The 14,517-nt window shown below is 40.7% G+C and overlaps 1 protein-coding gene across 2 annotated transcripts in view; it reads right to left on the minus strand.

Annotated features, from left to right (window-relative positions):
• Nucleotides 1-4,984: 4,984 nt before the first annotated feature.
• LOC6618957 overlaps nucleotides 4,985-14,517 on the minus strand; it is a 36,627-nt gene continuing 27,094 nt past the window's right edge. For both annotated transcript variants that reach the window (XM_032725721.1, XM_032725720.1), the window contains exons 2-6: nucleotides 9,146-9,202; nucleotides 8,882-9,079; nucleotides 7,909-8,102; nucleotides 7,679-7,775; nucleotides 4,985-6,318 (exon numbers count right to left, since the gene is read on the minus strand). In XM_032725721.1, the coding sequence (XP_032581612.1) occupies nucleotides 6,161-6,318; nucleotides 7,679-7,775; nucleotides 7,909-8,102; nucleotides 8,882-9,079; nucleotides 9,146-9,202 (704 nt within the window). In that variant the 3' untranslated portion in view covers nucleotides 4,985-6,160. The remainder of the gene's footprint in view (nucleotides 6,319-7,678; nucleotides 7,776-7,908; nucleotides 8,103-8,881; nucleotides 9,080-9,145; nucleotides 9,203-14,517) is intronic.

Genomic DNA, 14,517 nt, shown 5'->3' on the forward strand with positions numbered 1-14,517 from the left:
TAAGTTTATTCGTTTTCGTATACATCGTAGTTGTCTCGCGGATAGGTCTTCTTATTGTTGTCGCTCTCGTAGCCACACAGGCAGAACGCACAACTTACTTCTTCCACGCGCCGGCAAAAACTCCTTAGCCGACATCGTTCAGCACTTCGCTCTCGTAGCTCTGCGCTCCTCGTTGATCGTCGTGTTTGCGAAATCGCCACCTCGTTAATTCGTCACTTTCCTCTTTTGCTCTTCTTTCTTCGTTGCTCTTCTTGCTATCGTCGTTGTAGTTGTCTAGCTGTTTCACACTAGTGGGATATCGGTAAACAGCCAAAAACCAATCCCACTACATATATACTACATGTATATGTACAGGGTATTATTGATTTTTAGTGAGCAAAATATCAGAATTTTACGTGCAACTTTTGTAATTGAAGTTCAAATGTGGAATGCCATACCTTGTTGAATTCGTTGCTTAATTTCCTATCGAGTGGCATTCCCAGCTAAAATTTCGAAAAAAATTAATTTTACCAAATCCTCTAAAATGGGTAATAGGTCGTTAGGTTAGGTTGTCAGCTACAAAAAACAGTATTTTTCGTATCCGTGAGTCTTAATTCTGCGAAGTTACAACTAAAAAACCATTAAAAAAATCGATAATATTGGCACTAAATGTATCTTGATTTTTAGTAAGAAAAATATTAGAATTTTACTTACAACTTTTGTAATTGAAGTTCAAATGTGGAATGCCATACCTTGTTGAATTCGTTGCTTAATTTCCCATCTATCTATCTATCTATCTATCTATCTATCTATCTATCTATCTATCTATCTATCTATCTATCTATCTATCTATCTATCTATCTATCTATCTATCTATCTATCTATCTATCTATCTATCTATCTATCTATCTATCTATCTATCTATCTATCTATCTATCTATCTATCTATCTATCTATCTATCTATCTATCTATCTATCTATCTATCTATCTATCTATCTATCTATCTATCTATCTATCTATCTATCTATCTATCTATCTATCTATCTATCTATCTATCTTATTTTCTATCGCGTGGCATTCCCAGCTAAAAATTTTTTAATTTTACCATTTTTCGAAAAAAAAACGTGATGTAACTATTTTGGCAAAAAATGTATCTTGATTTTTTGTAAGAAAAATATCACAATTTTACGTACAACTTTTGTAATTGAAGTTCAAATGTGGAATGCCATACCTTGTTGAATTCGTAGCTTAATTTCCTATCGAGTGGCATTCCCAGATAAAAATTTTTTAATTTTACCATTTTTCGAAAAAAAACGTGATGTAACCCCTTACAAAAAAGTGAAAATTTCGAAAATAATTAATTTTACCAAATCCTCTAAAATGGGTAATGGGTCGTTAGGTTAGGTTGTCAGCTACAAAAAACAGTATTTTTCGTATCCGTGAGTCTCAATTCTGCGAAGTTACAACTAAAAAACCATTAAAAAAATCGATAATATTGGCAAAAAATGTATCTTGATTTTTAGTAAGAAAAATATCACAATTTTACGTACAACTTTTGTAATTGAACTTCAAATGTGGAATGCCATACCTTGTTGAATTCGTTGCTTAATTTTCCATCTATCTATATATCTATCTATCTATCTATCTATCTATCTATCTATCTATCTATCTATCTATCTATCTATCTATCTATCTATCTATCTATCTATCTATCTATCTATCTATCTATCTATCTATCTATCTATCTATCTATCTATCTATCTATCTATCTATCTATCTATCTATCTATCTATCTATCTATCTATCTATCTATCTATCTATCTATCTATCTATCTATCTATCTATCTATCTATCTATCTATCTATCTATCTATCTATCTATCTAGCTATCTATCTATCTATCTATCTATCTATCTATCTATCTATCTATCTATCTATCTATCTTATTTTCTATCGCGTGGCATTCCCAGCTAAAAATTTTTTAATTTTACCATTTTTCGAAAAAAAAACGTGATGTAACTATTTTGGCAAAAAATGTATCTTGATTTTTTGTAAGAAAAATATCACAATTTTACGTACAACTTTTGTAATTGAAGTTCAAATGTGGAATGCCATACCTTGTTGAATTCGTAGCTTAATTTCCTATCGAGTGGCATTCCCAGATAAAAATTTTTAAATTTTACCATTTTTCGAAAAAAAACGTGATGTAACCCCTTACTAAAAAGTGAAAATTTCGAAAATAATTAATTTTACCAAATCCTCTAAAATGGGTAATGGGTCGTTAGGTTAGGTTGTCAGCTACAAAAAACAGTATTTTTCGTATTCGTGAGTCCTAATTCTGCGAAGTTACAACTAAAAACCCATTAAAAAGATCTATATTATTGGCAAAAAATGTATCTTGATTTTTAGTAAGAAAAATATCACAATTTTACGTACAACTTTTGTAATTGAAGTTCAAATGTGGAATGCCATACCTTGTTGAATTCGGTGCTTAAGCTTTGCGACCTAATCTAACCAAATGTTTGGTAAGGAAAGATGCAACATGAACGCCAAAACATTATAATTTCCTATGCTATACGTTCAAGAAATATTCAGCTCGACATCCATCACTTTTTCGGGGCATCTAAAATTCCTATTTACGTTTATGACCGCCGGCAGGCAGCACAATAATGCTGCAGCAATTAAAGTGATCGCTCATGTGGGAGTCGCAGGGAAAGCTGGGAATGTCGGAAAAGCGAGTGCTGCATTGAAAATTTTATGCGTCTGCCGGGGGAAAAAGAGGAAAAATGAGGAAATGGCAGTGGCAGTGGCACTGGAAACGGAGAAAGGAATTGCAAGTGCGCAATAGCTGTTTGGTATGTGTGTGCGTTTGTATGTGTCCTTGCAACAAAAACGAAGACATTGCCAAGAGTTGGGGGCGTTGATGGCTTCCGGCGTCTGTGCCCACAACAATAACAACAACAATTGCTGACGTGTGGATGCTGGGGATGAAATTCCATTTAAATGTCCCTCAGTGGACAAATCAAAGATAACGAAGAAAAAGCGCCAACGAGCAAATTGAAAAGCGCAAAGAAAATCGTACTGTTTTCCACGGAATATTAATAACTTTCAGCTGAATCGGCTGGATTAATCGCTAGCCATGGTTTTAAAATATTATCTTCAAATTGTAAGTTATGTCCATTATTTTCGTGGCTAGAAGGGCACACAATCTTCGCTCTTTCAAACCTAATTTTCCCCCAATGCCGAAGGCAATTTCGTGCTGTGCTGACCCACAAGTCCATAAATCTAAAAGGACACCCCTCGCAAAAATTACCATTATGCTGAGCGTTTTTGATTAGCCACTTGTGCTAAAATGTTACGCAGCCTCCATTGCCATGTCAATCAATCTTAGACACACAATTGGCCGAGATTTGCATGTCCTGACCGCCAAAATGGGATCTCCCAAATGGATATGGTCGTGTGCCTGAAATTAATTCACATTGTTATGCAGATGTCCTGCGCCTGTGTTTAAACGTTTTGTAGATTACGACCTAGCTGAGTGTATGTACTTTTGGCCAAATTTTGAGTGTAGTTACAATGTTCATGACATTTTTATGGGTTCTTATTTTCTTCGTTTAGTAATTTTACGAGCTGACTTTGCGGAAATTCGCGTTCAGTAAGTAATATCTACATCTTGGCAGGTTGACGCGTTTTATGATACTATCATTTTATATTATAATAACTTTGAAGTGGTTTGTTTTTGTAAAAGATGGAGGATAATCTAGTAAATATTAAGTTGCCAAGCTTGCAGCTCGGAGTTCGTCCTCGAAAGCAATAACTCGTCCAATTTCCTTTTGTTGCAGCTCAATGAAGCCGTTGCTCTTGATTTTTCTTTTTTTTTCTGTTCTAGGCAGCTGGTGTGAGAAGCCCATGTTCTAGTAGCACAGCCACAATCTTGGAAAACCCCTTCCAAAGTGTGTCACTTGGTTTCTGGCAGGCTGCGAACTTTGGGCTGAGGAAAAGCGGGGTGGTTATTTGATTTGTGGCCCGCGGCGGCGACAAGGTCGTTCTTCTCCCCCCATTCCACCCTTCTATTCGTTGCACTTAGCCAGTGTTCCAGCCAGTGTTGCCCAAATTGTCCACATGAAACTCGGCCAAGTTAATAAAACTAACTATAAGCCAAACAATCACTGTTTCACTCAAATAACTTGAAACGAAGTGGTCATTTCAGCTCCATGCAGATTTAAGTGATTCAGTTCTGTTTTTTTTGTAAGTGCACTTTCCTTTTAAATAACGTTTTCAATTTGGCCAAGAGTGGTTGTGAAATGGCTAACAGCACAGCTCTGGGCCATCATAAATAGCCGTACTTGAACCCGATGGCCAGACATGAAATGGCTTCCGTTTATTGGCCCCCATCGCCACGCCCCCCATGCCGCCCCCTCTTGACCATTTACGCGCCTGTTCTGGCCGTCTTGTCAAATGTGTTTATGGCCAAGAGCGCCCGTTTGGAACCGCACCGAAAAGCAAGCCAAACCAATCGAACCGCCAAGTCGGACGACATCTGTGAAATGTTGCCCGTTTATGGGGACGCTGATTGGGGTTAACCCCCAGCCACTCGACAGCAGACAAAAAATTCGGATTATTGAGAGTCAAAAGCAAATAGCTTTATACTTTATTGCACGCCCATATACCATTAACACTTTGGCCAACGCATTAACAAGGACATCTGCCCGCCGAGTTGGTCCTAACTCAATTCGGCTCCTTTCAGATCGGAATTAGTCAAATTGAATGGCTAAAACTGGAAGTTTATTTAAGCCATTATATTTGCCGCGACCAAAAGACCTTCTTCGCTTCAAATATAATTTTTAATCGAATTCATCAAAATGTATATAATTGTTCATTTGTTTTATACATACTTGTATATATATATATATGTTTTATGTATACATAGTTTAGTTTTTGATATATTACAGTGTATATATAATTGGTTTTGCTCAGGCCCTTGTAAATATTGTAAACAAGTTAATTAAACATTAATATTCAACAATTTATTCGTTTAGCTTCAGATTTGTGAGGAAAAACTGTCTGAGTGTGTGAGTTATCGTTAAGTTGGGGTTATATTCCTTTAGTTTTGGTAAAGTGTACATTGATCCGCATATTTTCCACAAGACTTTTTTTTTTGTTTTTGGTAGAGACTTACACACATCTGTAGTTATCTTAGGTCTTAAATATATAATTCGCAGCTTTGGTTTAGTTTACTTCGATCTGGATGGGTTTTTGGTTTTGTAGGTCCCCAGGAGACCCAAGGAATTTAAAGCTTTCGTTAGTTAGTTGTTCCTTTTCCATCTCTAATTATGCCCATACCTCATTCTCCTCCCCAACTGCGTACTTTTCCGGCTTTTGTTGGTCGAAATTACTTAAGTTACGATACATTTTAAAGTGCAATACAGAGGTGCTGGGAAAAGATATTAACACGGGTACTTTGGTCGAGTTTGGAGTTGTATGCTGATACATTTTTGAGCTTTGGGCTTACGAACTAAACAGTTTCGCAGATACATTTACCTATGTACTTAACGTGTATACATATGTTTAATTTAACAATTTTCTCTGGTATCCAATAATGTGAAGTAGGAGAAACACGCTAGGAAAATCGGGCTAGGTTATAGACTACGTTGAGTAACACTGGATAGGGCTAATAGAATACGCTAGGATATATACTTCTACATATTTTCGGTATGTTTACTTCATAATTTATTGTTTGTCCAAAAAAAATTGACTCAAATTGACTCTGTGCCAGCACAGAAATGAATGTGTGTGCGACAGAGATAGTTGGGAAATGGCATAGAGTTAGTTGTGAGTGGCAAATTTATATATATATGTGGTTGCAAGTATTGGACAGTGCTATTCCAGCAATCATTCCGAACTCTCTCACTTTTAGGCACCCCATTATAAAAGAAAACCTCATTCTTACTACCACCACTAATCCATTCTCTTCTGGCATTTTGAATACTATTTGTTGAACTAGTACTATATGTCAAATGTACTTAAGAGTTGCCAAAAGAATGTGGCATACTTTTCGACTTGAAACACTCGAAGAAAATGGACCGCACACGCGCACTCACACCACCTCATCTCAACGACTTACAGACTGACTTAGCACACGCTCCCAAGGATCCTTGGCCACAGGACTACCCCCGGAATCCTACACCTGTTCGGCACTCTCGTCCAGCACCATCGAGTGCAGGTCCATCGCCGATCGGGTCTTCCTCGGTGGCCTTGGCATCAAATAGTGACTGGTACTGGCCCCCACAAACACCGAATTCTGGCGGGGACGCGACGCCGAAACATGCGAGGCGTAACCTGGAATCACACAGAATAGTAGATAATGGTTAAGTTTCGGGATTAATTAGTAGCTGAAGGTCACACACTTGCTCGGGATTAAATTCTTGGATTATTAAAAAACTACTCTGTGAAATTTGTATTTATGTGTAGGCATAATAAATACAGGAATGCACCGAAACATTTGTTTTATTCTTTATGTCTTGTCCCCATTGCCCTTTACGTTTTGCTCTCTGCGATTGGGGATTCCCCCACAGCGGCCTTGTCCTGACTCAACTTAATAGACTTTCCGCTACGGAATCGAGGTCTCAACTCAGCGTTTTCACCGCCCCGCCCCCCAGCAGATTTACCCACATTATCAACCAGACCATATCCATTTTCATGCACCGAAAACAATTTATATACGCAGCTAAGTAAAATTCATTTAAATTTCTTTCCATCGCTAAGCTGCCAGGAAAAACCCGATCTTTAAGATTCGGAAATATTTCGAAAAACTTGTTCGTTAATAAGCTTTCTTGGTGTGCGTATTTTCCTCTCTGGCATGTTTTATGTGCGTATCCTTATCATGGGCCGCTTGTGTTCCTGTCCGTGTGTTTCCTGCATTTCCACGAGATTTAATTGCTCAGCCCCTGAAGGGAATGTGGATGTGGAGGAATTGCGGTCGGGGATCTCAATGTGGAGCACCAAAAAGTCCCAACCAGCAGAGGCATTAAAATTGTATTGTTATTTGCTTTCACTTGCGCTCCGCTGCCTTCGCGCGGCGGGCGACTTAATTGTCTGGCAACTCATTAAAAAAAAAAAAAAACAAGAAGTCCCAGGATCGAGATAAAGGGGCGGGAAAGTGACTACAACTAAATGCTGTATTTACCAGCTAGTGGGGGCGTGGCGCTCGAGGGGCAATGCCATTAATGAACGCTTCGAATGGCGCACATTACGCATAAGTATTTCGATTCAACCCGACTTGGGTGAAGGGATTACTACATGCGAAGCTGGAAAAGATTGGCAGTGCGAACAGATGTCTGCATATGTTAACCACTTCATTTAACTGAAGTGCGACTAAGCTGTGCATTGCGCTGCTCCAGCACTAAGTGAATTAATTTGGATATTGACTTAAGTCGAGATGAAGGAGAAATAACTTTAAAATGTAGATTTATTCTCTCTAATTTCCACTTGATTCTCTTCCGGCGGAAATCTCTTCAAATTGCATACATTTCGAACTGTGCGGCTCCTGGCGACGCACAAAACTATGCAGCACAAGTTGCGGACACTTTGAGCTCGATGGATGTTCGATTTTAATTGCATTCGGGTTGGCCCGAGGGGGGGTTGGTCTGTGGGTGGTTGGTGACGTGCCAAATGAAAGGCAAGCAAATGACGTACATACCCTTGGCATAAATGTTGGGATTATAGGCCGCAAATTGACACGTCGGCATATTGAGATTGTGCACCATGCCCATCGACATGCGCGACACGGAGGAGCGCTGAAAAAGATGTGCATAAATGAAATGCATTCAATATGTAAGAGTTAAGGCTTTAAAGATATATTAAAGTAAACTTAAGGCCTTAATTCATATCAATAAATTAAAGAATACTATGAAAATCATTCTCGCTCACCTGGTGCGTGGTTACAGCATCCAAATCGACCAGCGGACAGGAGCTGCGATGCTGCTGCTGGAACTTGGGCTGATAGGGCTCCAGCATCCGGATCTTGCCCCATCGGTTGAAGAAGAGCATGATGGCGCCCACCCAGAGGACCAAGACCAGGCCCACAATCAGTACCTCCTCGGTGCGCACGATGATCTTGGGTCCTGCAAAATAACGAGCACATGCGGATTGTTTATTTGTACATTTTCAATGTAAGCAGACAGCTTCTCGCGTTCGCCATAAACATTATGAATTTGTTCGGATTGCAAACTCAAGAGTCAGCGGCTCGAATTCAATTATCGTCGACGTGAAATCTGCGCGATAAACAAATGGATTGCGACTGCGATTGGTGCTAGAAATGGGATTTGGCATTGGGATTTATTAAGCAACCGAATCGGCGACTTTAGTCAGGCTAAATCCACCGAAGGGGATTTATTTCCAGGTGTTTGAAGTTGCGCGAGTGCCATGAAAATTCAATATTTGCGAGGGGAAAATATATAAATCCTCGGCATACACGCTTGCATGTGTCGCATATCCTTTGAAAATTATTATTCCGCGGATGGAAACACCTCTAAGTCGGGCCTAATCTATGCTCATTTGGAATTGGTTATTACCAAAATTAGGATTTTCCTAATGTAATCAGGGGAACAACAGAGTATTCAATAGCACATGGACAGTAAGGATACATATTTCCAAATTTATTGATAGCCAAAAATCGTGGCAGTAAGACCGAACTAGTTTTTCAACTCAGCCAATTAAAGTTCGGCATTGGTTTTTAATGCTGAAACTTTTATGATGCCGTTCAAATACTACAACTTTTTATTGCGTTGCATATATGATGGTATGGTATGTTGAGTACGCTTTAAACTTTAATGTGTTAAAATGATTTTCGTCCAATCAAGTTATTTAATGAGGAAGAAAGTGAGGAATGAGTGAGACCCACCTGTTTCCACTGTGGTGGCATTGGAGGCTCCTGTTGTGGCACCTGTTGTGAATCCATCGTCCACCTCCTGACTCCCCAGCTCCCCCAAATAATCCTCGCTGCCATTCGAGGACGCCGAGGACGAGGAGGGCGGCGAAATGGGAGCGGTTTGCTCGACCTCCACCAGGAAATTGGTGCCCCGCCAGCCGGAGCCCCATTCTGCGGCGATTCAATGGCAATTTATTGAATCGGATTCGAAACTGGTCGTTGCAGGGGGGAACTCACCTTCTGAAAGGCTGGCTGCTGTGGTTACCTCTTCGGCGAAGACCTCCAGACGCACAACTGCAATTAGAAAGCAAATGATGCCGTTAATGACTAACTTTTTATATTTAATTCAATTATCCTTAACAGCCACCTAAAGTATTCGCATTTGCACAGATTTCGCCATTCGCAAACTTTAAAGAAAATCAACGAAGAAACTTGAGACCAGCGAGAAGCATACCAAAGTCAACTTGAGTTTGTGGCAAGTGGCAACTTTGAAAATATTATCCCACGCTCGGAAAAGCGGACACCACCCACCACCGCCCGCCGTCTTCAAGAAAATGCAATAAACACTCTGCAAACTGATTTGATGGCCAAGGAATTATGCCAAGTCGTGCACTTCAAAATTCCCTCCATAATGCAATTGTGGAGCACTTAAAGGATCGTATATGGCCATGCTTATCCCCAGATGATTGCGCCCAAAGGACTGAAGCGGGAGTTACGTTCGTGTGGGTGGTGTCAAGGATGGAAAGTTTTCCAGACGCTGACGTCGGTGAAAGTTCGACCAAAGTGCTGCGACTGCATTTCTCACTCAACAGCTCATGCAAATGTGGGTGGTCAGGAGCTGGGATGACTGCACTGGTCTGGGCATCCACATTCCACTCGCACCCAAGACGCACCCAACTTTCTGTAGTTATTTGGTGCATTACAAGTTGGGCGTACAACACATTGGAACATTGGGTTGGAGCGAATGGCCTTGACGTTGATGCGTGTGTTCTCGGGTCTTCCAATGATAAATGTGCCCAGAAGGGCCCGGGCTCAAAATGGAAGCCAGAAGCAGCCCAAAGCCATACGACCAAGGACCGCAACAACCACAGAGACCATCACTTGGCCGGCGAACAGGTGGGACTCGCAAACACCACTCGAAATCCTCGTCAAAGTGCTAATGACACTGAAGAAAATGTAGCCCATAGTTTGGCTATGAAATATAATTGATAAGTAACAATTAGGTATCCTAAAAGTTAGTTTATAAGAAGATAAACTTTCCTTTAGCAAGCTGCATAAAATGCATTAAATATGAATTAACTTCTTAAGACTATAAGCAGTTTCCCGATTATTTGCCAGTGTCAATGGTTATTGCAAATGACCTTGAAAGCGCTAAGCGCCCAGCTGCCAGCCCCCTTGGAACATCCACCCCTCCTGGATGCCATGTGCTGGTCCACCCATGAACTATTTATTTAGTTGCTTCATTTGCCTAATTTGCTTAATAACATGTGTTCGACGATGGTCCCAAATCTATGCCCGAAATGAGCTAATTAACATGCGCAAATTATACGCAATTTCACAGGGAGGGGATTTTCCGGCGAAGATAGCGAGGGAAAGCAACCTTACTATCTGCTGAATCTCCCCGTAATTTATGAATGAAAAGCGACAGAAAAAGGAGGAAAAAAAATAAGCAACGGACATTGAAATGAACTGGGAAAAGTGTAATAAAAATCAAATTAGGGAAAAAGGTGAAGTGCAAAACCGGAAGGGAAAATCGCTGCAGGTAAGCCCAATCTGAATTTCTCCTCTCACTTTTTCCGATGCTCTCTCTCGATTTTCTTTCGCTTTTCCCCTGTGTGTTTGTGTGTGTGGCACCTTACCAGTTTGGAATTGGCCATTAAATGCTCATTAGAGTAAACAAACAACCCACAACAACAACGGAGCAATGCAATTTTAATAATCAGTAGCCAAGGGACAAGGATCAAGGATGAGAAAAAGGACAAAGAAGTACTCAGCCGGCAATTAACAAAAGCATTTTGCGCAATTTGTGACTCACCACTCAGTGGGGTTTTTACTTTCAGCCAGGGAGATGAGCAATGTGTCTGGAGCCAATTAAATATGGAATAGTCCGAGACAAAGGAAAACACTATTTGCATATACTTAAGCCGGCCAGAAAAATGAGTTTAATTATTTCAACATGGCTTTCTAAAGACGCAATTTATAATAAATATTTCAAAGAAAATCAAATTTAACTCGTCTGTACCCAGTAATACATAATCTTCACATGGGTCGCAGCAGCAGCTCGTAGACTTTTCTAGATGCAAAAACGCAACCCGGACAGCCAAAGTTTTTCCCACAAACTTTGAGAAAAGGGGCGCAACCAAAAACGGAAGAAAACCGGATTACAAATGTAAATAAACATCAAGCGGAGAAAAAACTCCGTAAGCCATTCAATAATTCATAAGAAAACGCAGACAGACACAATGGCAGGGATACACGGAGAAAAACGAGGGGTATGATGGCGCAGGACGACAGTCATAATACAAACACAATTACCAATGGGGGAATGCTATTGATTTTCTACGATTACGGGCGGCACAAGATGTCTGCCCTACGTAGCAAGTTACCCTGATTCCGATTTTCCGTTTTACCGATTTTTCGATTTTCCGAGTTCCCGAGAATTCGAAATTGATGGGGCGTTACGGTGAGGCGGGGGGAGTGGCAGGTGTAGCGACCAAAGCCGCTTACCAATATCCCAGAAACTCACCTGAATTCGCCTCAATTCACTGTGACGCATGGGACTTTTTTCCAAGCTCAATGGGGAACAAGCCACCAGGAATGGGGCAACTAGCAGGACGCGTTTTCTGCAGATGCGATGACATCGTCCTTTTCCTAACTATTAGTACTTCATTAGGCTTCATCACTTTGTAAAACACATTTTTGCCAACTATAATACTTTTTTTAGTGGCCTTTACAATTGACTAAAATATGTTGCATGCCACATGGGGCACTCCACTAAAACACAATGAGGAAATATTGCAGAACTAAATTTGAGAGAGGGACTGGCCATTATTTCAGAGTAAAATGGAGTACTTAGCGTGTTCTCTTCCGGTTGCCAACAAAATCACTTTAAAGCTGGCCAAAACCCAAAACAAAAAAAAACTGCCATGGGCACGTAAAGTGGCCCTCGTAAAACGAGAGTCTAAAAGAAGGGGGCGTGGCAGATAAATGGGGAATGCCTAATTGTTGGGGGCACTCTTAGTCACAGAAGCATTTGGGCATTCGAGCACAACTGTACTTAAGTGATGCTTTAGTGGAGGATCTTTCGGCTATCATTTACGAGCCCATAAAGCGCACTATATCTTTTTGCTGAGTGTGGTTTAATACAGCTGAAGAGTTTCTAAAAGGGGTTTTAATTCATGATTAACTATACCATTCCTATTAAAATCGTAAAGATTCCAATTTGTAACCACGTAAATTGTAGTTTTTGCTGAACTGTACTTCTTGCCGGCTTGTTTGCCGAATTCACCTGCATGGAAGACTTGAACTTGTCGACTTCTCGTGGTCAAGGACTCGCGAGCACCTGGTCCTTTTTGGCTAAATTATCCTGGGCAAATCCAGGATCCAGCTGGGATGGCATCAGGTGATCGGTGATTGTCGAATTTAGAGCCTAAGTAGCCTCGCCCATTTGCGGAACACATGTGGATCGATCGATGGATGTCCAGTGAGCGAATGTCTTCACTGTATTTCCCCCGGCTCAGTGCGTCGAGAAATTCCCAAACAGGATGCGGAAATACCATCCAGGACACGTTGGCACATCGGTGGGCCTTTCCGAGCGCCCAGCGATTTTTTGGTACGCGACTTAACTTGACCCTGTCGCGGCATCAACAAGTGCGCTGCTCGAATCATCATCATCATCGAGGTACGAGTGTCCGTCCTCAGGTGGACGGACCCGTGTTTATATATCTGTATCTATGGTATATCTATTACTTTGTGCTATCTACCTGCCCGATCTGGACCTCAGCACGCGGTACGGTTTATGGCCATGGCCAAGGAGTTGCCGGCGATACACGGAAAATGCGTTTCGTAAACAAAATGCGGCCTCCATTCGCATTTCCACTTTCACATTCTCACATCCCTCCCAATTTTCCTGCCTCCCTCCCACCGTTCATTATTTGTTGTGTTTTTTCTTTGCCGTTTGCTTGTTTGTTGTCACCAGAAGATAAAAAGAAGGAAAATACAGAATATGATAGACAGAAATTGCATTGATGCTCCTGATCACAGATGTCCTGCGACCGCGAGAGTCCTGGAAACGGTCATGTCCTTGCCATTGTCTTGGCCCACATCCTTGTCTGTTTTTTCTCCCTGTCCAGCTGGCTCAATAAAAAATATCCGAGTCGGATTCCAAGACTTGGCTTGCACTTGTGCCAAAACTTGCATTCAACTTCGTTGAGTACGCCGGAAAAAATCGGGACCACGTTGGATTTTATAGCACGTCTACTTTTTAGCCGTAGCAACAGGTATGTAGTTAAACTGAAAACAATGAAGTGATCCTCGAAGCACTTTCCCAGCAAATTAAATAGGCAATAAAGTTGAAAAACAATAAATAGATGAGTATTTGAATGGAAAAGGCCAACAATTGGAAAAGTAAGAAATTGAAAAGTACTTGATTAAGCTTCAACTTGTATCCGTTTTCGTCCTGTGCCATCTTATTTTATTTTTGCTACAGTTTCACCCATTTTCACCCTAGTTCGGTTTATCCCCTATGAAATCTTTGTGCCAGTGGCATTTCAATTTCGTGGACATTTCCTTGGGGCTTCGTGCGGAATCCTGTGCATCCAGTCAGTTCGCATTTAATGGCAAGTCAACTGTATTCAGTCGAACTAGATTTCAATGGAGCAGGGGACTGTGGACGACGGGACATGGATTGCCATGGCCCTTTTGCTTTGATTTCAGCAACAAACTTACGATTTTGTCCAAATGCTTGGAATCTCATCCTCGATACGATTGCTCCTTTGAAGCAAATAAACTGTCCACTCTGCATGCACGATTGATGCACTTTATTGGATGGGTTAAGTCCTCGGGAATCGATTGTGATTCAAGAGACTTTCACTTTTAACAACTCTACAATTTGGAAATATGCAACTTTCTGTAAGACTTTCACATATAATTGCCGCAAGGAGGTTGCAAAAGAAAGCATTTGGAACTTATTTTATAATTTAATTTAAAGGCAAATACTTTGGCCATAGAAAATTCATCACGAAAAATGGGAGTTGTCACTTGAGTAAACGACTCATGCAAAAGCAATGAGGAAGTCGTAAGTTATTTTTGTATCTTACTTAGCTAAATTGTCAAGGGTCATTTCTCCATACGTGCCTTTTCCCCATTTCGAGTTTCTCTGTATCAATCGAGGGATATGTATCCTTCACCAACTCCTTGCTCTTCAAGCTGTTTCCTGGCCCCACAGCAACTCCACAGATGCCATTTGCACAAGCTCAACTGAGTCGAAGCTAAGGGCAAATCACATGCCACACACAGAGACAAAAGTGTAGCTATATTTGGTGAATAAAAGTTACACAATGCAGAGAGAGTGTCTTTTTATGTACATTTTTCCAAATTATATAGTCGAT

The sequence above is a fragment of the Drosophila sechellia genome, chromosome X (genome assembly GCF_004382195.2).
Source record: "Drosophila sechellia strain sech25 chromosome X, ASM438219v1, whole genome shotgun sequence".
Classification (NCBI taxonomy): Eukaryota; Metazoa; Arthropoda; class Insecta; order Diptera; family Drosophilidae; genus Drosophila; species Drosophila sechellia.